The sequence below is a fragment of the Tenrec ecaudatus genome, chromosome 16 (assembly GCF_050624435.1).
Source record: "Tenrec ecaudatus isolate mTenEca1 chromosome 16, mTenEca1.hap1, whole genome shotgun sequence".
Taxonomy (NCBI): Eukaryota; Metazoa; Chordata; class Mammalia; order Afrosoricida; family Tenrecidae; genus Tenrec; species Tenrec ecaudatus.
The window spans coordinates 30823248-30844027 of NC_134545.1; the positions used below are offsets into that span (position 1 = coordinate 30823248).

General features: G+C 51.9%; 1 protein-coding gene across 3 annotated transcripts in view; it reads left to right on the forward strand.

The window, feature by feature from the left end:
• Positions 1–440: 440 nt before the first annotated feature.
• SGSM1 (small G protein signaling modulator 1) overlaps positions 441–20780 on the forward strand; it is an 82539-nt gene continuing 62199 nt past the window's right edge. The window contains exons 1-3 of one of the 3 annotated variants that reach the window (XM_075534483.1): positions 441–551; positions 651–694; positions 18076–18151. In XM_075534483.1, the coding sequence (XP_075390598.1) occupies positions 533–551; positions 651–694; positions 18076–18151 (139 nt within the window). In that variant the 5' untranslated portion in view covers positions 441–532. The remainder of the gene's footprint in view (positions 552–650; positions 695–18075; positions 18152–20780) is intronic. The other 2 variants (XM_075534481.1, XM_075534482.1) reach the window with 2 other exon arrangements.

Below are 20780 nucleotides of genomic sequence, written 5' to 3' on the forward strand. Positions count from 1 at the left end.
CAGTTGTCATTTGCTCCATGGCAGTGGGTTTGATTTTTCAGTGAGGGCCGCAGCAGCTTGGGTGGCTCTGAGCCAGCACCTGGCCTCACAAAACAAAGGCCAGGCAGTCTCCTTCCATAGAGAACGGCAGCCTCAGAAACCCTAAGGGGCAGTTCTACTCTGTCCTGGGGTAGTCAGAAATCGGAATTGCTCTCAGGACAGTGGAGTTGTGTTTGCTTGCTTTTTTTTTTTTCCCTGGGGGAAGGTTGTGGGGAGGGGAGGGGGCGGCCAAACGTCAGACGATAGAGGGTGCTCTCCTTTCCTGCTCTGTGTCAGCGTTGTGTGGGGGTGGGCGATGCGAGAGAGGGGTCCCACAGGATCCTGCGCAGGCGCTCCTGGCTTCCTGGAGCCGCGGCGGCCTTCCGGAGGGGTGGGGGCCGCTCGGAGGCGGGCCTGACGTCGGGCACCCGGACCGTGCCCGGCGCTGGCCCGGCCCCGCCCCGCCGAGGCTGCAGCAGCGCCGGGCAGGCAGGCAGGCAGGCAGCGCGGAGCCATGGCGTCTGGCCCGGCGGGTGAGGGGCGCGGACGCAGCCGGGGGCGGCCGGGGCGGGAGGGCAGCCGAGCCCGAGCTCTTCGCCGCCTAACTGACCCCTCTTCCGTCTGCCCCGCAGAAGCTGACACCCGGCAGAGGCTGCTGCGCACCGTCAAGAAGGAGGTGGGTGCTCGGCGGGGGCGGGACCCGGGACCCTCAGGGAAGGGGGGTGCTTCCTGGGGCCTCCCCGCGGGGAGCATCTAACCTCGAAACTGGCGAGGGTGGGATGGGGGTGAAGCTGTGGGCGTCCCTCCGCGCCGCTCCTGGGGCATGCCCTGGATGGGCCTGGGTAGGACCCCTCCCCCATCGCCCCTTGTGACTTTCCAGTAGGGTCCTTCAGGGTGACAGGCACCTGGCGGACTATCAGGGCGTGGGCGCCTGGGCTGAGCAGGGAAGGGCTGGATGGGCATGGGGGGGCCTGACCCTGCAACCGAGAGAGAAAGAGGGAAATTAACCTTCTGCTTACTCCACATTCTCCAGCCTTCGTCCTTAGGACCACCCACAAGTCAGCCCTGGGCAGCCACCCACAAGGTCCCCCAGAGCGAGAGGAGGGGGATTCCTTGGGGCCGGGAGGGGGAGTGGGTGTTCATGGGCAGGCTCACCTCTGTGTGGGTGAAGGCAGGCCTGTGTGTTTCTGTACTAGTGTCTGTGTATTTGTCTGGGGATGTCTGAATGGTATGCGTGAGATTCACGAGGCTGTGATCATGTGTGTGCGCGCGCGTTAGTGTGTGTATCTGTGTAAGTGAGCGTGGCTGGGATCATGTGTCTGTGAGAGAGTGTATCTGTGTCGTGTGCGTAAGGCTGTTGAGGGAGTGTGCATCTGTGATGTCTGTGCCTGTGTTTGAAGGAGTGAGGCCGTGACCCAGGGGTGCACGCATGTGTGTGTGATTGCGTCTCAGTGTTGCCCTCCCTGTGGAGACCTCAGCTGGGACCCCTTCACTGCCACACCGACATCGTCTCTGTGCCTTCTAAGTGCTCAGACGGAGGCATTGAATCTTAGAGATTAACCTGGTCCCTCTGCCTGCTTTCCCATATGCGTGTGTACAGATGCATGTGTATGCCTCAACTGGAGCCTCTGCTTCTAGTGGCGCCTCTGAGCACTGAGGAGCCCCTGGCTCTCTGTCCTTGGTGCCATGGAGGGCCATGCCCTCAGGGGGCAAGCTGGATGTATACTGGGGGCAGCATATCCCGTTGGTAGCATAGTGATCTCAGAAAGACTCCCAGCCCAGGCTTGTCTAGACGCGCCTCCCAATCAGACCCACAGGCCTGCGATGCTATAGTGCCCATTTCTGGGGGGGGGTTGGGGGTGGGGAATGGGTCCCAAAAGCCTTCAGGGAAGATCCTGCTGCCGGGATTCATTTTCCAGCTGGAGCTCGATGAAGTACACTGGCCCTCCCCGCCCCCCTGCCCCCCACTCCCAGCCCATAGACATGGTCACTCAGGAGCCTCTGTGTGTGAAGAAGTGATGATGATCCACTTGGGGAGGAGGCTGCCGGAGAAGGGTGGCCCAGTTCAAGCCAAGACTCTGTTTCCCCATGCACAGGTGGAACTTCCCCAGGACCAGACACCCTGAGGGTCCCATCCATGTCAGTCTGTGTGTGTGTTTGTGGGCCCTGGGCCTGTCCTCGGGCTTAGAAGTGAGCTGTCTGCCTACCTCCAGGCTGAAGCTGTTTCCAGCTCCTAGGCACCTCTTGTCTCCTGTGTGGAACTTGACGGGGAAGGGGCCCCATTAAACTGGAGGCCTTCAGTGCCTGTTTAACTTTCAGTACAGCAGGCAGGCAGGCTCGCCATGGCAGGCTGGTGACTGTTTCCATTCTGCTTTTCCTGGGCAAGTCACGTTAGTTATTCATTGGAGCTTCTGTCACCTGCTGTATGTGGGGGCGGGCAGCAGTGCATCATGTCCTGCGCACATGAACAACCTCAGGAGGCCGAGAGGGCTCCCATTTTACAGATAAGAACACTGAGGCAGAAAGAAGGAAAGTGACTTGCCCAAAAGCACACAGCCAACAAGGGGCAGGACCGGGCTTCACTCCCTGGTTGGTCTGGAGCATAGTCAAGCTTTTAAAACCCCACTGCCACCAAGGGGATCCCAGCTCTGAGTAGTGCTAGAGGACACAGTAGAGCTGTTCCTTGTGGTTTCCAAGACGTTCAGCTTTATGGGAGCAGACCGTCCTATCTTTCTCCCGAGGAGCGGGTGGGGGGTTTGAACCACCCAACTTGGGTTTAGCAGCTCAATGCCAAACTGATAGCAGGGCTTCTTAACCAAACCTTTACACACACACACGCACACACACACGCACCCCTGTCCAGTAGGACATCCATGTCTGTGCATATCCGGGCTGATTCTCACCATCCCCACTGGGGATGACTTCTGTTGTCCAAGTCAAGGACATGGAGCCAGAGAGGATGATCATAAACTCCTGAGGGCATGGCGGCTCCAGTGGCAACAAACTCTTGCCCCTGCCTACTGGCCCCAACCCATTCGCCTCCTCTCTTTTCCCGTGAGGGGCATTTCTCCATGTCAGAGACCCATATCCAGAGGCAGGGGAGTCTAGAAGTAGGTTCTTCCTTCTGTTACTCTTGGATCAATGTAGCTGGGTCCCTACCGGTCACCACCACACACACCGCAATCCCTGCCATTCACTTCTTTCCAGAACGGCTGACTTAGCCATCAGCCTCTTTGGGCAAGGTAGGCAGCTTGGAAAGCTGCTTCAGCTCGAGCCCCTGTAACCCCGAGGCCAGCAGAGGATGTGGAGCCGGGGCACTGACCTGGGCCTGGCCCTGTCTGTTGAAGCACCGTGAAGAACGAGGTCCTTACACCAAGGCACCATTAGCCCTGGGTTGGCTGTGCCGGATGCTGTGCAGGGCCCCGTGCAGGCGGCAGCGGACAAAACAGGCCCAGTCCTGCCCTTCCCGGCTGGCAGTCCCGTGGGGGTGGGGGACACACAGAGCCTGGCAGATAGTCCAAGCAGTGGATATAGAATTACAGATGGTGCCCAGAGGTGTGTCCGGAAGACCCCCAGCCCAGGGAGATACTAATTAACCATGTGCAGGGCCCCAGGTAGGGCTTCCCTAGGAAGTGATGTTTAAGGAACTTTCTACAGGATAGGGTAGGAGATGGTAGGAGGAGGGTAAACCCCTCCTGGCTTGGGGACGGCATCTTTGAAAGCTGAGTGATGGGGCAAGCAGGTTGGCTCCCAACCCAGAATTTGGAGTTTCAAACTCACTCAACGGTGCCATGCAACAAAGGCCTGGCCACCTGCTTCTGCCCTTGTCACTGCTGTTTCAAGTTGGTCAGTGCCATTGCCGTGACAGTGACCCCACGTGAGGGGCAGAACAGACCCACAGGGCATCTCTCAGCTCATACCTTTACAAGAACACATCCCCAGGTCTTCGGCAGCAGGACTGGGTAGGTTTGAATTGCCAGACCTGTCCGTTAGTCACTGGAGGCTTCAGGTTGGTGCCACCCAGAGTCCCTTCTATAAAGGTGACGGGCAAACCAACCCTTAGGAGCAGTCTCCACGTGGCCTGGCCGGTTTGGTTGGGTTGGTTTGATGCGACAGGAGGGGAAGTCTTGGTGGCTCTGGCTGGAACAGACAGAGAACGAGGAGGAGCCGCCTGGCAGACGGCTGTGTTCTGGAAGCCAGAGCACAGGAGTGAGGGCATGGTTAGGAGAGGGGCATGGTTAGCCATGGGTGGCGCTGAAATGGCATGCTCTCCAGCGAGCATCTTTTTGCCTTCGCCTGGACTCCATGGAGATGCTGCATCTGGCAGGATGCTGCACAAGAAAACACTTACTTGGTCTGCCTCACCTCTTCACGGCAAGTGCTTTATTTTTCCCCTGTCGCCCCAGTGCCAGCAGAGACAAGCTGGGCACACGGTGGCCTCCTCGTGAGTTCCTCCACATAAATCCCACTAATTCCATCCTGCCCTCTCCCTTCTCTCACCCCCCACCCCCACCCATTAATTTTGTTTTGGTTCTGTGAGCAGAGGGGGGGGGGGGAGGACTGGCTTCCTGTTGCCATGACTACTGCCACCAAAGGAGCCACGTGACAGCAGGCTAATAACGGAAGCAAAGTGACTGTCTTGTTTTCCAGCCTCCAGGGCTCCGCCTGGGAAGCCTTTTCATGGAGGGTGGGGGCCTGGGGGGCGGGGGAGAAGCAGTGGGTCCTGGGAGAAGAGGCCCTGGGGAAGGCAGGAGTTGAGGCAGATCCTGGGGAGGAGGGCGGCCTCAGGGTGAACCCCACAGCTTCTGATCTAGGGGTGTGTCTCTGAGCTCCCCAGTTCCTGGGGCAGGGCAGGGAGAAGTGGGGAGACCAGGGATGTGCTAAAATGGTTGAGGGGGTAAAGATTGATGTCCCAGCTGTACCCCACATCTTCTGTTTTTGTGAGTTTTGCTCTAACCCAGTGGCTCTTCATCAGTGATGGGGGGGCTGCGAGTTTGCCCCCCCACCCCCGTTGACATACAGACCATTCTGATACATTTGAATTGTGGATAAACCCCAAGTGCTTCCTGAGTATGAGCATTGATAAGGAGCCCCGGTGGCACAGTCACCGAAAGGTTGGTGGTTTCAACCCACCAGCCACTCTGCGGGAGAGAGATGACTTTGAGCTCAAACCCACTGCCATCAAACTGAGGCCGATGCTTAGTAACCCTAGAAGACAGAGCAGTTCAGCCTCTAGGTTTTCACGAAAGGACATCATGCTCAGTAAAGCAGAGGAGGCGAAAAAGAGAAAGGCCCTCAGTGAGACGGATTGACAGATGACTGTCACAATGGCATAACAACTGGGAGGATGACGCAGGACCCGGCAGTGTTTCGCTCCACCACCGCTCGCTATGAGTTAACCAAGTCACAACAGCTGCAGCAGCGGGTCCAAGGTCATCTGTATACAAAAGCCGGCTGCCTCATGTTTCTCCAAAGGCCGGTGCGTTCTAATGGCAGGTTTTCCTGTTAGCAGCCCAGCCCTTAACGTGGTACGGCACTGGGTGCTCTGTAAAGATTCCAAACTAAACCCACGGCCACCGAGTCAGATCTGACTCATACCAACCTCAGGGTTGGGTTTCTGAGGCTGTTCATCTTGATAGCCTCATCTTAATCCCTTGGAGCGGCTGGTGGGTTTGAACTGCTAACCTTGTGGTAGAGATTACAGCCTTAGAAACCCCATGGGCAGTTCTACTATGCCCCGTAGGGTCATTGTGAGTCCAATGGACCCTACAGTAAAGGGTCGGCTATGAGAATTGACTCTGGGAAACCTAACAATAGCTGCCTCGGATAAGCAGGTGGAGGTGGGCTGTGGAAAGGGTTAGCTACTAAAGGAGGTTGAAGTATGAGCCCTTCCAGAAATACCTTCTAAACAACCAGTCGCTGACCGCCGTGGGCAGCCAGCTCTTTTCTACGCGAACACACGGGGGTCCTGCAGGCTGGAGTCCTCGCAGCAGCTCGTTCATTCATGGATTGCTAACTCTGGCAGCCTTAGCCCCAGGGCAGTGTCCAATTGGTGTGTCTGCAGATGGTGTTGGTCGTGTCTGCAGCTGGTGGTGCAGCTGGCATCCAGGGAGATGCTGGTGAGCATCTTGAAGCACACAGGACTTTCTGCCTACACCACAGCACGTCACTGCTGTTAGAAGGGAAGAAGCCTGCTTCAACCTGCCGGGGCAGACCCTGCCCCGCTCTGCCCCCTTCTCTGGCCCTTCACTTTGCTGGCAAGTTCCAGAGGAACCCCTTGCCCTTTTCCCTTCCTGTGTGTGTGTAAAATGCTGACTCAGAGAGACCCCCTGCGGGTTTCTGAGACAGTAACTGTTTATGGGAGTTGAAAGCTCAATCTTTCTTCCATGAAGCTGCTGGTGGTTTTGAACTGCAGAACATGAGCTTCACAGCTTGACACAGAACCATGACACCACCAGGGCTCCTTGTATATTTGGGGTCCAAAGGGACAGGAGGCAGAGCTTCTTGTGCTGTCATTGGGGCAAGGCTTCCTCTGAATGTCCCGTTTTCACCCCCACAAAACGGGGAGGCAGGGAACAAGAGAGACAACATAGTAATAGTGATGATCGTCGCTATTTGTAGAGAGCTCTCGGTGATCAAATAATCAAGAACTCAGCTGCTACCCAAAAGGTTGGTGGTTCAAATCCATGGAGGATCCCGCAGAAGAAAGGCCTGGTAATCACTTCTAAAGTGTCACAGCCACTGAGGACCTTGTGGGGTGCAGTTCCACTCTGACACGGGGACCACCATGAGTCAGTGTGTTCTTGGGAGGTGCCACTGAGTCAATTCCAGTTGATAGGGGCCCGCTGTCTCGCCCTGTCCTCAACCTAGTTCTTACGTTTGAGCCAGGTGCTGCAGCCAGTGTGTCCGTCCATGCTGAGGGTCTGCCTCTTGTTCCTTGCTCCTCTACCAAAGCATGAGGTTCTTCCCCAGGGCATGGTCCCTCCTTATGACACAGCCAAAGGACGCCAGACCAAGTCACCCTTCCCAGGAGCCTTCTGTCTCTGCCCTTCCTTATTTATGGTCCTGCTTTGGTATGCAAATGCAAAGACCATGGCGTGGGCCAGGTATACCTTGGTCCTCCTTGAAGCTATAGACGGTGGCTGATAGGGGCCTGGGTGTGAGCTGTGCGTCAGAACCTCTCCTCGGAAGAGGCAGGGCAGCTCTTGGCTCGCAGCTCTCAGAAGGAAATGAGTGTCTTTCCTCTCTCCTTCCCTCCCTCCTGCTCTTTCTCTTCTCCCTCCCTCTCTTCTCTCTTTCCACAAACACGTTCGTTCGGAGCCTCTCCTGCATGGCAGATACCGTTCTTGAACTGCAGACTAAGTCAGCCCAGCCTCCCAACTCAGGCCTCCCTCCGCGTAGTCTGGTTCGGAGGAGACGGGGTACAGTAGGAAATGTACATGAGAGGAACCTACTGGCACAAAGATGAACACATTCGGCTACTCCTGGAGAGGTCAGCTGTTGGAACACCCCCCCCCCACCGCCAGCCCCTCCACGACAGAAAGGGCGTGGCCATCTGCTCCCCTGAAGATCATAGCCTACATGACAACTGTGGGGCCCCCCTCCCCCGACAGCGACAGCTAGAGAGGCAGCCCTGACCCCTGGAAGGTATTCCAGGAAGCTTGAAGTTGGATCAGCGACCTGCAGGGAGGGAGAGAGGGAGCCATGTAGACCTCTAGAAGGAGGGAGTTCCTGGTGGAGGAGCCAGAGGCCAGTGAGCCTGGGGATGCTGTGAACTGGGGGGAGGGAGAGGAGGAGAGAGCAACTAGGCGGGGATGGTGAGGGGCTTGTGGCCAGGGGAAGCCCCCTCCCTGGGAAGCCCCCTCCCTGTCTTATTAGTAAGCTGATAGCCAAGGAGGGCTGTGAGCTGGGTGACCATGAACTCCCTTCTCTTTGTCTGTTTTGTCTTTTTTTGTTTTTTTACTCCCTTCTATTATAGTGGGACAACTCAGTTTGCAGGGTGGGCAGTGAATTGGGGTGGTGGCAGCGGCAGCGTACAAGGAAGTGAAGCAAGGACTTCAGGTCATGGAGCCAAAGCAGAAACATCTGTCTGGCTCTTTGCTGGGGTTTCATATCTCTGGGTGGAAATTGTAGCCACCCCTACCCCGATGTTGAGTCCCCACTGCCTCCGATTCCATCTTGACTCAGTGCAGCTCTCTAGGAGAGTCCTGCTGCTTGACGGGGTTTCTCAGACTGTGCTTCTTGGGTGGAAGCAGACAGACTCCTCTTCTGCTGAGTGCTGCGGAACCACTGACCTTCACTTGAGCAGTCGACCGGGGCTCCTTTGGGAGATCAACCACATCGCACCCACTGCCACCAAGTCAGTTCTGACTCCTAGTGACTCGAAAGGGCCGGGTAGAATTGCCCCTGTGAGTTTTCAAGATTGTGACTGTTTATGAACAGAAAGCCTCGTGTTTCTCCTGAGGAATAGCTGGTGGTTTTGAACTGCTGACCTTGTGGTTAGCAGCCCAAAGGCTTCATTAAAAAGCAAAGCAAACAAATCACAACAACAAAAACAGCATGTGCTGAGCATTTTCTCTGGCTGGCCTCATCGTGTTATCAGACACCCTGGGAAGAACATGAATCCCCCTATCGTTTATAAATGAGGAAATTCGGGCACAGAAAAGCCAAGTGCCTTGCCCAAGGCCACATAGAAGGTAAGAAGGCAGAGCTGGGATGTAACCCGGCCCTTAAGCACGTGCGACTGGTTGCCTTAGAGACTCCAACTCACTGTCGGCGAGTCAATTCTGACTCATCACGCCTTGAGAGGACAGGGTAGAACTACCCTGGTTTCCAATACTGTAATTCTTTATGGGAGTAGAAAGCCTCCTGTTTTTTTTAAACATTTTATTAGGGGCTCATGCTACTCTTATCACAACCCACACATATACATACATCAATTGTATAAAGCACATGTGTACATTCTTTGCCCTAATCATTTTCAAAGCATTTGCTCAGTCCACTTAAGCCCTTTGCATCAGGACCTCTTTCCCCTCCCTCCCCGCTCCCCCCTCCCTCATGAGCTCTTGATAATTTATAGATTATTATTTTGTCATATCTTGCCCTATCCGGAGTCTCCCTTCACCCCCTTCTCTGTTGTCCGTCCCCCAGGGAGGAGGTCACATGTAGATCCTTGTAATCGGTTCCCCCTTTCCAACAGTTTTGAACTCCTGACCTTGGGCCCAATGTGTAATCACTGCCACCAGGGCTCCTTTGAAAGATGAAAGTGGTGTGTGATTTGAGAAACCCGCTGGGACTTCGCCCCCCCCCAATATCTTCCTTTCTTGCAGTGCTCAGACCCCTCCAGGTGGGGCACCCCCTTCTGTACCAGGAGGTCCAGTATCCGCTTGGTTTTGCTGTCCGCAGGCCCGCGTGTTGCCAGGGAGACCAGCCCCGAGCGGTGGGCAGGGTAGAGCATCAGCAGTCTCCGTCCAGGGTGTTGGCTGTAAACCAGGCATGCTGGTTAGCCTGAACAGTGTATTGTCTCCTGCATACCTGTGCGTGGGGTGTCAGCGGAGGGACCTGCGTCAGGGCCTGGGCAGAGCCTCCTCGGGGGGCATCTGGGGCACCTGAGCTGGCCAGAGGCCTATTCCCGGCCCTGCTCCCTCTTGTCAGGCCCTCAGACTGTTCAGGAACAATGCCTGATGCCTATTTATAGCCAGCTGGTAAACCATTAACTGGAGCCAGGCTGGCAGTGAGCATTTGTTCAAGGCATTTGCTTTCCCTGCCAGGTGCATGACTGCCTTGCAGGGTAAAAGAGAAGTCGCGGGCATATTTTTACTGCAGCCGAAGCTCCCGCAGGCTCCTGTGTCAGGAAGCATAGGGCGACATCCAGGAGGTGCTTTAGACAGGGGTGAGGGTTGTCCTCTGAGGGGATGGTGTTGGAGCTGGCCCCTGAATGGAGGGGACTGCATAGCTGTCTAGGGCCTACCCATCCCCAGCCCTCATGCCGCTCGGCCCCACACTCAGGGTCTGCTGTGCCGCGTTCCTTGCAGCTTCATACCGCAGCCCCAGGAGGCGGTCCTGGCATCACCCCCATTTCGCAGTGGAGGAAAGCAAGGTCTCAGCCTTGGGCAGAGCTGGCATTTGAACTTAGGGGCTGACTCTCACTTGTGCCACCGGCTTGTTTCTTGTTGTTTGGGGCCCTGTGGATCCACTTTCCAGAATCCGCCCCTGCCCGCTGGGGGCCTCATTCCTTTTGGAGAAGCCCAAACACCAGTTTGAGGAAGGAGGCAGGAAGAAGGGGAGGCTCAGCACTCCTGAGGGGTGCACACCGTGCGCGCGCCACTACTGACAGGAAGGCAGCGGTTGAACCCACCCAGTGGTGCTGCTGAAGAAAGGCCTGGTGATCTTTTCCCATAAAGAAGGTGGCCAAGCAGACCCCACGAGGCATGCTGAGGAGACATCAGATTCAACAGCAACGGTGAACTTGGGTTTGGGTTGGCAGGAGCATTTCAAGGTGGGCAGTTGGTGGGTACCTAGGCATGCACAGGTGCCAGGTGTAAGCAGAGGAGGAAGGCATGTGTCTGAGGAGGCCCCTTCTGGCTTGGCCTGGATTGTCCTGCTGGGTGCCCTGTTCAGCACCCGCCTGCCCCGATTCTGACATGAAATCAATCCTCCTTTCTTACTGTTTAAATATTTGCACATGGAGGGAGGGATGTCTGGAAGGCAAGCCTCAGGATGGGCCCAGAAGTGGAATATGGGCAGTGTTGAAAAGCCTGCTGAGGATGCAGGGCTGGGCCGTAGTTCGGGTCAGGAGCTCACAGAAAGTCCAGCAGAGCTACAAAGCAATTGGATCCTCACTGAACTTCCATGCCCAAGGCCCTGCTGTGTGCGAGGCCCTGTCTCCATCATCTGGGCTACTGGTCTCATTACTCTAGGAGGCAGGCATGCTACCCTAGTAAAGATATCCAAGTGAGTGCAGAAGAGTTAGGGGCCAAGAATTAGAGTACAGTTTAGTGACTCCCAATTCTGGACTTTTAGCTTCTCCTGACTGGTGGGCTAGAGAGTGAGCTGCCTGTTATTGGAGGTAGGCAAGCAAGTGCTGGGAGACCCCTTACAGTGGAGGACGGGAAAGTGAGAAAAATGTTGAGGTGCTTCTTCCCCTGAAATGAGCTGTGGACTTGGAAAGTCAAGTGCAGGCAATCCAGGTCTCCTGACTTATTGTCCAGTACTCCTTTTCATCCCCAAGTGAAAGGAGCCTGAAGAATGTGATCCTTCTCAGAGCGGCTGGTAGCGGAAGCTGGGCACCATCTACTACTTCTGGTCTTGGAGACGGATGATTGCTTGCATGGTTCGTTAGTCCATGCAACTGATTGTCTCTGTGTGTCTTTCAGCTGTCATCAATCGTACTTCCTCGGGAACAAGTCTGAGTTAAGGGGAAGTTGCTCGGACAGCTGGCTCTGAGGAGAGATCCGGGCCCCAGGTTCTGTTGCCTGGATGCATGAATCCGTAGCTTTGGTCTTTCCCCGCATTTGTGCTTCCTCCTGTGTCTGATCTGCAACTTCTGAAACTCAGAGGTGCCTAAGTCTAGGCCCCACCCCACGCCAGTAGGCCCTTGTTGACATGCTAGAGAAATCCTGACTTCCAAATGGAACCACATACACAGGCATGAGAGCTAAGGTTCCAACAAATCAGTTCTGACTCATAGCAACCCAATGGGATAGAGGAGAACTTCGGTGGATTTCCAGTACAGGAGCAGACAGCCTCTTCTTTCTCCCCAGGAACGCCTGGTGTGGTTGAATCACTGAGTTAGCAGCCCAACAAGAGGCCTTATACCAAGAGACCTTCTTCAATTTCATATCAAAACTCACAAACACACTGCCATCAAGCCAATTCTGACTCACAGCAACCCAGAAGACGGAATCTGTGGGCTTCTGAGGCTGGACGTTTTTCATAGGAGCCGAAACCTTCACCATTCTCCCTCAGAGCCCTTGGTGACTTTAAACTGCTGACCTTGCGGTTAGCAGTCCATCAAGTAACCTCTGTGCCACCAAGGCTCCTTCATTTAGTGCCAGGTACATCAAAAGAAAGTGTATGATGATTTCAGAGATGGTCATTAGTTGAAGCCTCCTGCAATGTGTGGGTTTAGATTCTGGTTCTTCTTCCCATTCACTGTGTGGCCTTGGGCGTCTTATTTAATCTCTCTGTTACTCAGTCTCATCATCTGAGGTGTAAAAATAGAACCTCCCCTCATGGGGCTATGGAGAGAATATAGTGAAGAATACAGGTAAAACCCAGAGGTAATTTGTGACTTCAGCTGAATTTGTCACCTAAGTACCGAGTCAAAGATGTGATGAAGGAGAAGATGGCGGTGGAGGAGATGACAGTGTGTAGAACTGGTTTCCAAGTGCAGAAGACAGAGTGGCAGGTCTTTGGGGCTAGAGGAGTAAACTGAGACCCAAAGAGCAGCTACTGGTGGGTAGCAGAGGCAGAGCTTTCTAAGACTCATCCTCCTTGCCCTGTGTTGTGTGCAAGGTGGAAAAGACCCCAGACATTCTGCAGAGCCCTTTTTATTAAACCTTAAATGGAATAAAGACCAAGCAAAGAGAATCATCCTTGACGAGAGAAACCACCAGCATGCATGGAATCAGGGCCTCTGACTCATAGCCCCGGTGTTCACTGTACACAGCAGAGAGCAGGGAAATCATCGCAAGATCACGATTGGTGGCAGGTGGGACGATAGCCAGGAAAGGCCTGTAATTGGGATCCACACATCATTGTGAGTTAAGGAGGGTGGCAGGACTGGTGCTGGGAATTTGACTGTCTGGCTGCATGATGGTTGGGGTGTGAGTCATGATCACAGATCTCTGAGTCACAGCTACCAGGACCCCAACTCCCATCAAAAATCAGAGAAGGTGTCTGATTGGCCACTATTGGTAGATGCCCTGGAAACTTCCCAGTTCTTTGTATAAACAACATTCTTCAACCTAATTAGTGTACTTTCCACCACACTCTTCCTGAAGGCAAGCTGCCCCTCCTGGGGTTGCCTGGGACTTGTCTAAGCTTCATCACCCAACCCAAACCCACTGCCATCTGGCCGATTCTGACTCACAGCCACCCGACAGTTAACACAGGCACCACACCAAGCACTCAAATTCACTGTCAGGGAGTGGAGGCAGACTCATAGCAACTCTAGGACACAGTAGAACTATCCCTGTGGGTTTCTGAGACTAACGCTTAACAGGAGTAGAAAGCCTCTTTCTCCTTTGAAGAGGCTGGTGATTCCAAACTGCTGACCTTATGGTTAGCAGCCCAACTTGTAATCCACTCTGCCACCAGGGCTCTCCCTCAGAGCTGGTTTAATGGCCAGCAGGCATTGAGGAGGTATCATAAAGAACTCAGGTGACAGCTCAACTTATATGAAGACTCATACCCCTCCACCCCAGTAGACCAATCTTCTGCAAAGAATTGGAATGCTAGTATATTTGTTGGGAGGTGCAGGAAGCACACAATTTCCTTGTAGTTCTCCCTGCCGCACACTGTCCTCACTGCTGAGCCAGGACACAGGCCGGCCGTAGCATCTGCATATCAGGGCTGTTTCAGAGGGTGGGCAGCAGGCAGGTGGCCACCTCACAGGAACAGGAGGATGTTCGCAGGAAGACCAAATCTTGCTGAGCGTGAGGAGGGGTGCTGGCCACTGTGAGGAGCTGGGTCCTGGCTGTGCTTGTGTGCTTGGGAGTTGTACCCAGCTGTGGACCACCTGGACAGCCAGCTAGATCAATACTCAGGACAGGAGAAGTCTCCTTGCCTGGAGCTGCCAAGCATATCTGCCTAGTTGAGCCAACAGTCTTGGGTAGGGGTTAACCAGCTACAACCTGAGCCCCACTATGTGAAGTTTGTAAATCAAACTACGGCATGTCCATTCCTCTGTGTATCCTCTATGGTACCTTTCCCACAACAAAGCAGATGTGTAGTCACAGCCAAAGCCATCTGGTGCACAAAATCAAACCTCTTTATGGGAAAAGTTTGCCCACCCCCATCTCACAAGACTCTGGAGGGATTGATGAGTTGAATGGACGCAGTGGCTGCAACAATGGGCTCCAAGGTAGCAAGGACTGTGAGCATGGCGCCGGACGGGGCAGTGTTTCACGTTGTGCACAGGGTTGCTGTTAGTCCGAAGCCACGATGGCACCTAACAACAGGTTAGGTGTAGCGTGGAGCTGCTGCACAGGCTGGGCTGAGTGCCGAGGTCAGGAGCTGTCCACACAGCTGGTGCTGATGGGGCAGAGGAAGTGGCCAGAGATGTGCTGAGCTCTGGTTTTGTCCTTTGAAGGAGAGGTAGGAGGAGCCTGCTTTCAAACCAGTGTATCTGCTGGGTCTGACAGGTCACGGAGCAGTGGAGCTGGCAGCAGGGGGTCAGAGGAGCTGGGGAAGGGATGACCCCAGGAACCAGCTCTCTTCCCCACTACATCAGATCCCTGGTGAGATGGAGCTGGATTAAGTGTAGCGGCACTGACTGCAAAGTTGGTGGTTCAAACCCACTGGCCGCTCCAGGGGTGAAAGATGAGGCTATCTGCGTTCATAAAGGTTTACAGTCTCAGAAACCCTAAGGAGCCATTTTTCTCCACCCTCGGTGGTTGTCGTGAGTCAGAATCTACTTGACAGCAGTGGGGTTTGTTGTTTGGTAAATAGGCATAAGAAGGCCATAATGAAATAGCCAGCTGGAACAATGACTGCACTTAGCTGCTAATCTAAAGGTGGGCAGTTCGAATCCACCAGCTGCTCTGTGGGAGAAGAAAGTGGAGGCTGTCTGCTTTCATAAAGATCGACAACCTCAGAAACCCTAAGCAACAGTTCTCTGTCCTACAAAGTCACCATGAGTTGGCACTGATTTGAAGTCTGTGTGTTTGCAGGTGTAGAACCAGAACAGGCCTTTGAAATAATCTCATCTGACCTTACTCCCAAGGGAAGGAACCAAGGTTCAGAGAGGGAAGGGGGTTTACTGAAGTCCCACAGTAGCTGAGAGCAGAGTGGGGTGGGTCCTGCATCCCGGAGGCCAGCCAGGCCTCTGGAATGTTAACTGCATGAGCAGGCCTGCCTGTCCTTCAGTGCCTGGCATGTCAGAGTATTTCACTCCAAAGTCCTAAGTGTATAAAACAAGAAACACAAAGCAATACAATCACAATGTAGAAAAGTTGCACCAAAGCACACAAAGCAACGAGCAAAACAATCATTGGAGATTTCATAGTATTGCTATAACTGCTTGCTTAGTGTTTCCTTGTACTTTTCATGTTTAAATACTGTCAATGAGCCAGACTTGATGTTGACAACATTCGTTGTCCTCATCATTCTCAAAACATTCGCTTTCTACTTGAGCCCTTGGTATCAATTCCTCAGTTTTTCCCTTCCCCAAAAGTATTGTTTTTATTGTTGTGCGTTTCTTAATAATTTGATCTACTTCTTTCGTCACGGCTCTGTTCAGTTTTTCTACTGCTATCTGTGTTAGGGAGGTAGCTTGTTTCTACAGATTTGCCCATTTTCCCTAGTTTTCCAAATTTGTTAGAGTCAAACCCTTCGTGGTATTATGTTGGCAGTTGCCCAATTAGTTTTTTAATTCTTGATATTTGCATCTTCTCTTCCTTTCCCTCTGTTAGGTTTCTCAGTGGTCAATTTTGTTAATCCATTCAAAGAACCAGGTTATTTTGTTGATTCTTGCTATTGTTTTTCTGCTTTTGGATTCATTTGTTTCTGTTGTAATCTTTATAACTTCTGGTGGCTGAGGGATTATTTGGCTGATCTTGTTCTGGTTGTTGGAGATATTGGATTGAGGTGTTGATTTTTATTCTTTCTCCTTTTTTGATGTGTATGTTTATTGCTATCATTTGCTCCCTGAGTACTACTGCTTTAGTTGTAGCTCACTGCATTTTCATTCTTATTTAATCTTTATCCAAGAATTTTAAAATTCATTTTTATTTCTTCATTTACCCAGTAGTTTTAAAGCATGTTTATTCAACTTCCACATATATTATTTTTTCTTTGATATTCCTGTTGTTGATTTCTAGTTTTATAGTGTTGTAATCTGAGAAGTTGGATTGCATTATTTTGATGTGTTTTTTAAAAAAATTATGCTTTCTTTGTGACCGGACAGATGGTCTATTATGGAGAGTGTTCCATGCATACTGGGGAAGAATATACCATATATACTCATGTACAAGCTGTTTTTCCAACACATTTTAATGCAGTTTTTGTGCTAAAATTAGGTGCCTCAGCTGATATTTGGGTTGGCTCATACTCGAGTATATATGGTATATTGCATAACTGTTGGGTGGCATGTTCTATATCTGTCTGAAAGGTCAAGTTGATTAGTTGTGTCTAATGCTTTTGTGTCTTTTAAAATTTCTTCCTCAAGAGTGATGTATTCAAATCTCCTACTACTGTTAGTGTTGTCAGTTTCTCATTTAATATTTGTAGAGGTTTGATTAATATAGTTTGAAGATATTTTACTGGGTGCATAGATATTTATTATGGGGATGTCTTCTTGTTCAGTTGTCCTTGTGGTCATTATGTAATGCACTTCTTTGTTGCTGATGGTGTATTTTACCTTGAAGTCTGTTTTATCCAAGATTCATATTGCCACTACTGCTTTTTATTGTCATAAATTTGATATATCTTTTCCATTCTTTGATTTTTAGTCTTATTTTTGTTTTCGAGTCTAAGGTGTGTTCCCTGCTACACGCAGCATATTAATGGGCCCTGTTTTCCTATCCATTATACTACTCTCTGCCTCTTAATGGGTACATTTAATCCATTTACATTCAGCATCCTTTTTGATAGGTATGAACTTAACACTCATTTTGGTGTGTGGCTTTGTGAGTGTGTGTGTGTGTGTGTGTTAGGTGTGGTAGTGGTGGTGGTGGGTTTTTGGTTCCTCGTAATTTGTGTGCCGAATTCATTTTTATTGTTTTTCTTGGCTTCTTTTTTCCTTTACTGTTATCTTCCTATCTACTAGGTCTGTATGAGGTACCCTGATCATATAGGGGTTAAGTGCTGGGCTGCTAACCACGAGGTCAGCAGTTGGAAACCAGCAGCAGCTCTGCAGGAGAAAGACGAGACTGTCTGCTCCCATAATGAGCTACGGTCTCAGAACCCACAGGGGCAGTTCTGCCCTGTCCTGTAGAGTCTCCATGAGTTGGAATTGACTCAAAGGCAGTGCGGTTTTGTTTTCTTTTGTTTCTGAGGTCTTTCTGATTTTCCTTCTTAAAAATTTTGATGAGGCTTATTTGCTTTCTGTGAAGTTACCTTGTTTATTCATTTCAACCCAAGTCTAAAACAGTCTGTTCTCTCATGAAATTGACCCAATTTCCTCTTTGTTTAAATGTTTTGCATCTAGATCCATATGGTTTTCATTAGCTGATTTTCATACATTGATTGTCAGGCCTGTCTTCCTAGTCTGGTGTCATCTAGAATCTCCCCCTTGAAACTTGTCTGCCATGGGTGACCTGGCTGGTACTTGAAATCCCGATGGCATAACTCCCAGCATCACAACCACGTATAACTGACAGGTGTCTGGAGGCTAGAATAGGCAGAGAAGAGACTGGTAAGTAAGTGGAGTATGTTGCTAGAGGGGCTGCCTCAGAGACGTTTGGTGTGACACAAGCGAGAAGAAGCCCTCCATGGCCAAGAACTTGAAAGGAGAATCACATGGAGTGGCAAGCCTGCGCTTCAGTCCTGCAAACGATGCAGCTGTGGCAGTGTGGCCAGACAGCAGTGATCACCCCACCTCCCCCGCCACCTCTGCAGTGGCATCCGTTCGGACTCACAGTGACCCTGTGGGACAGAGGAGAGCCTGCCAGTCTCTGCAGGAGGCCGAATGCCTCAAGTTTCTTCTGAGGTGCTGCTGCTGGGTTCAAACTGCACACCTTATAGTTAGCCTGATGCTGATTCCACTGCTTCCCCTGGACTCTGCAAACCACCGTCGACCACCCTGCAAAGGGTGTCAAAGTCATTTTCTCAGGTGTCTGCCCCCGCCTCTAGGCCAGCCTGGGATGCCCCTCTCCCACCTCCTTTGTCTTGCAGGTAAAGCAGATCATGGAAGAGGCCGTCACACGAAAGTTTGTCCATGAAGACAGCAGCCACACCATCTCCTTCTGTGGTGAGTCGGCCTCCCGGGGACCTGGGGACCAAGAAAGGTGTGCTGCCACAAGCACAGCGGAGCTTCTCAGCAGGCATCCTCGAGCTGCCCTTGCTCTGTAATCCATTGCTCGGTAATCCTCCTGGGATTGTTGAACCCCCAGAGGGTCATCTTTGGAAATTCAAAATGACTTCGACATCCCCATGAAGGAGCCTTAAGTACTCAACTGCTGATCAAAAGGTCGGTGGTTCAAAGCCATCCTGAGGTGTTTCAGAGGAAAGGCCTGGCTCTGTTCTCGTGGTCCCAGCCTTGGAGACCCTGTGGAGCACAGTGTCAGCCTGCACACGTGGGATCACCCTGAGTCAGGTGCAGTTCCACGGCAACTCGTCTGAAACAGACCCCTGGAGAGGCGCCCCCGATTCACACCTGGCGTTGTTGTAGGAGACCTGGTGGTGCTGTGGGTTAGGCATATGACTGCTAACCTCAGATTGGCCATTTAGACCTATCAGCAGCTCTCAGGGAGAAAGATGAGGTGCTCTGCACCTACAAGGACTGACATCCTAGGAAACTGTCCACCAGGCTCCCTAGAGGCTGCAGTCCACTTGCTGGCAGTGGGTTTGGCTTTTTTGTTTTGTTTTTAAGGTGATTGTACATCAAGGGAACTGATGGAGGGAGACTTTGTAAAAAGAGGGACCAGGTCCAGCTTTCCCAGCAAGGGAGACAAGCCCCGGGCTCAGTACATAACTGACCCCTCCGGTCGGCTCTTCTCCAAATGTCCCTTCAGGCAGCACCCTCATGTCTGCGGAGAAGAGGCATTATGTGTGCGTCTGCAGGTGGGAGTGGCTGCTTCCTCTTCCCCTGAGACTAGAATACGTCCACATGAGGACACGCTTCCCTCCCTCGACCTTGGTGCTGCCCAGAGCTCTGAGCTAGGGGACAGCCTGAATGTCAGCGTCTGCCAGATGGCTGGGGATGCCACCATATGGGCCCTCAGCACACTCTGACCTTGGTGGCCACTGATTTCAGCTCACCTTCTTCGTAGCCAGGCAGACTGGGGACCGGATCCCAGCACTGCCACTTCCTCCCTGGATGCCTTTGGGCAAGATTTTGTCGTAAATGGGAGCATTGTTCTGAGGTGCCATCAGATGGACTCCGTCTCATAGCAACCCGGCATACCACGGGAAGGAAGCAGTATCGCCCAGTCCTGTGCCGACCTACAATCAATGTTCTGTGTGAGCCCATGGTTGCAGCCATGGTGTCAGTCCATCTCATTGAGGGTCTTTGCCTTTCACCGTGGGATGCGCTTATGTAAATATAAATGGTCCCCAACTTGCCACATGTGTGACTTAGGACAAGCTGCGTGTTTGATTGCTGTGAGTTTTGTTGTTTGATTTTTGCACTTTTCGCTGTTAGTAAAGGCTCTCTGGCGCTGCTGCTGGTTAGGCTGAAAACCAGAAGTTGGCAGTTTAAACCCACCAGCGACTCCCCATCGAAAGAGGACACTTTGTCCTCATGCAAAGAGTGGCAGTTTGGGAAGCCCCGAGGAGCCCTGTGTCCTGCAGGGTTGCCGTGTCAGCACGGACTCAGTGGCGTGGCATGCTCTCTTGGGTCATTGTGAGGAAGGGGAGTCACAGACAGCCCCGCCGAGTGGGTGGCATTTGTTGTGCGATCATCCTCAGAGTTTCCATGAAGATGGTTGGTGCCCTGACTCCCTGACTGAACACTGCCAGCTGTGAGAACTTAAACATTAAGAGGTGTTCGATTTCTGTCGGAACTGCCTCACGGCAATTGTCAGACCAGAACCCCAGGGTCTTCTTGGGCCCCCCTGCATGTCATGATGTCACTAGCAGGAACTACCTGTTGCTGTCAGATGCTTTTAAGGCCACCCCTAAGTCATGGTGACCCCCGCATTAAGAACTCAAAATCACCAAACTCACTGCCACTCAGTCGATTCTGACTCATCACGCCCCTAGAGGACAGGGTAGAACTGCCCCTGTGGGTTCCAAGACTGTAACCCAATCTCACTTAAAAAAAAACCAGTTTTATTAGCACTTCACCCACATGTCATACAGTTCAATGAGTCACTCATATCAATCAGAGTTGTATGATTGTTCCCAAATTCAATTCTAGAACATTTTCTCTCCCCTAAACTCATTATTAGTTATGTAATTATTTTTTCTAATTGTGACAAAAATATACACAACAAAACATTCTCCAATTCTACAACTTCTACCTGTATAATTCAGTGCCATTGATTACATGCTTCCTGTTGTACAAATATAATTGATATCATTTTCCAGATTATTCTGCCACCTTGGACATAAACTCACTATTTCCTAAGCAACAACTCTTTCCCCCTTTATCCATGGTAACCATTGGTCAAGTTTGGTATTTTTTTTTCTTTTGAGTAGATTTCTTGGTATTCACATATCATGGTTATGTCACTTCAAAGATGAGTTGTATGCACATCATCACAATCAGTTCTAGTACTCCCTCCATCCCCCACAGTCATTGTTTGCTCTCCAAATCCTCTCACCCTCCCCACTGCCCACCCACCCTTCCCCCACATCCCCATTAAACCATGGCATCAGGTATTGTCTCTATGCTTCACAAACTGGGAAACCCAACAGAAACAATAAAAAACAAAACC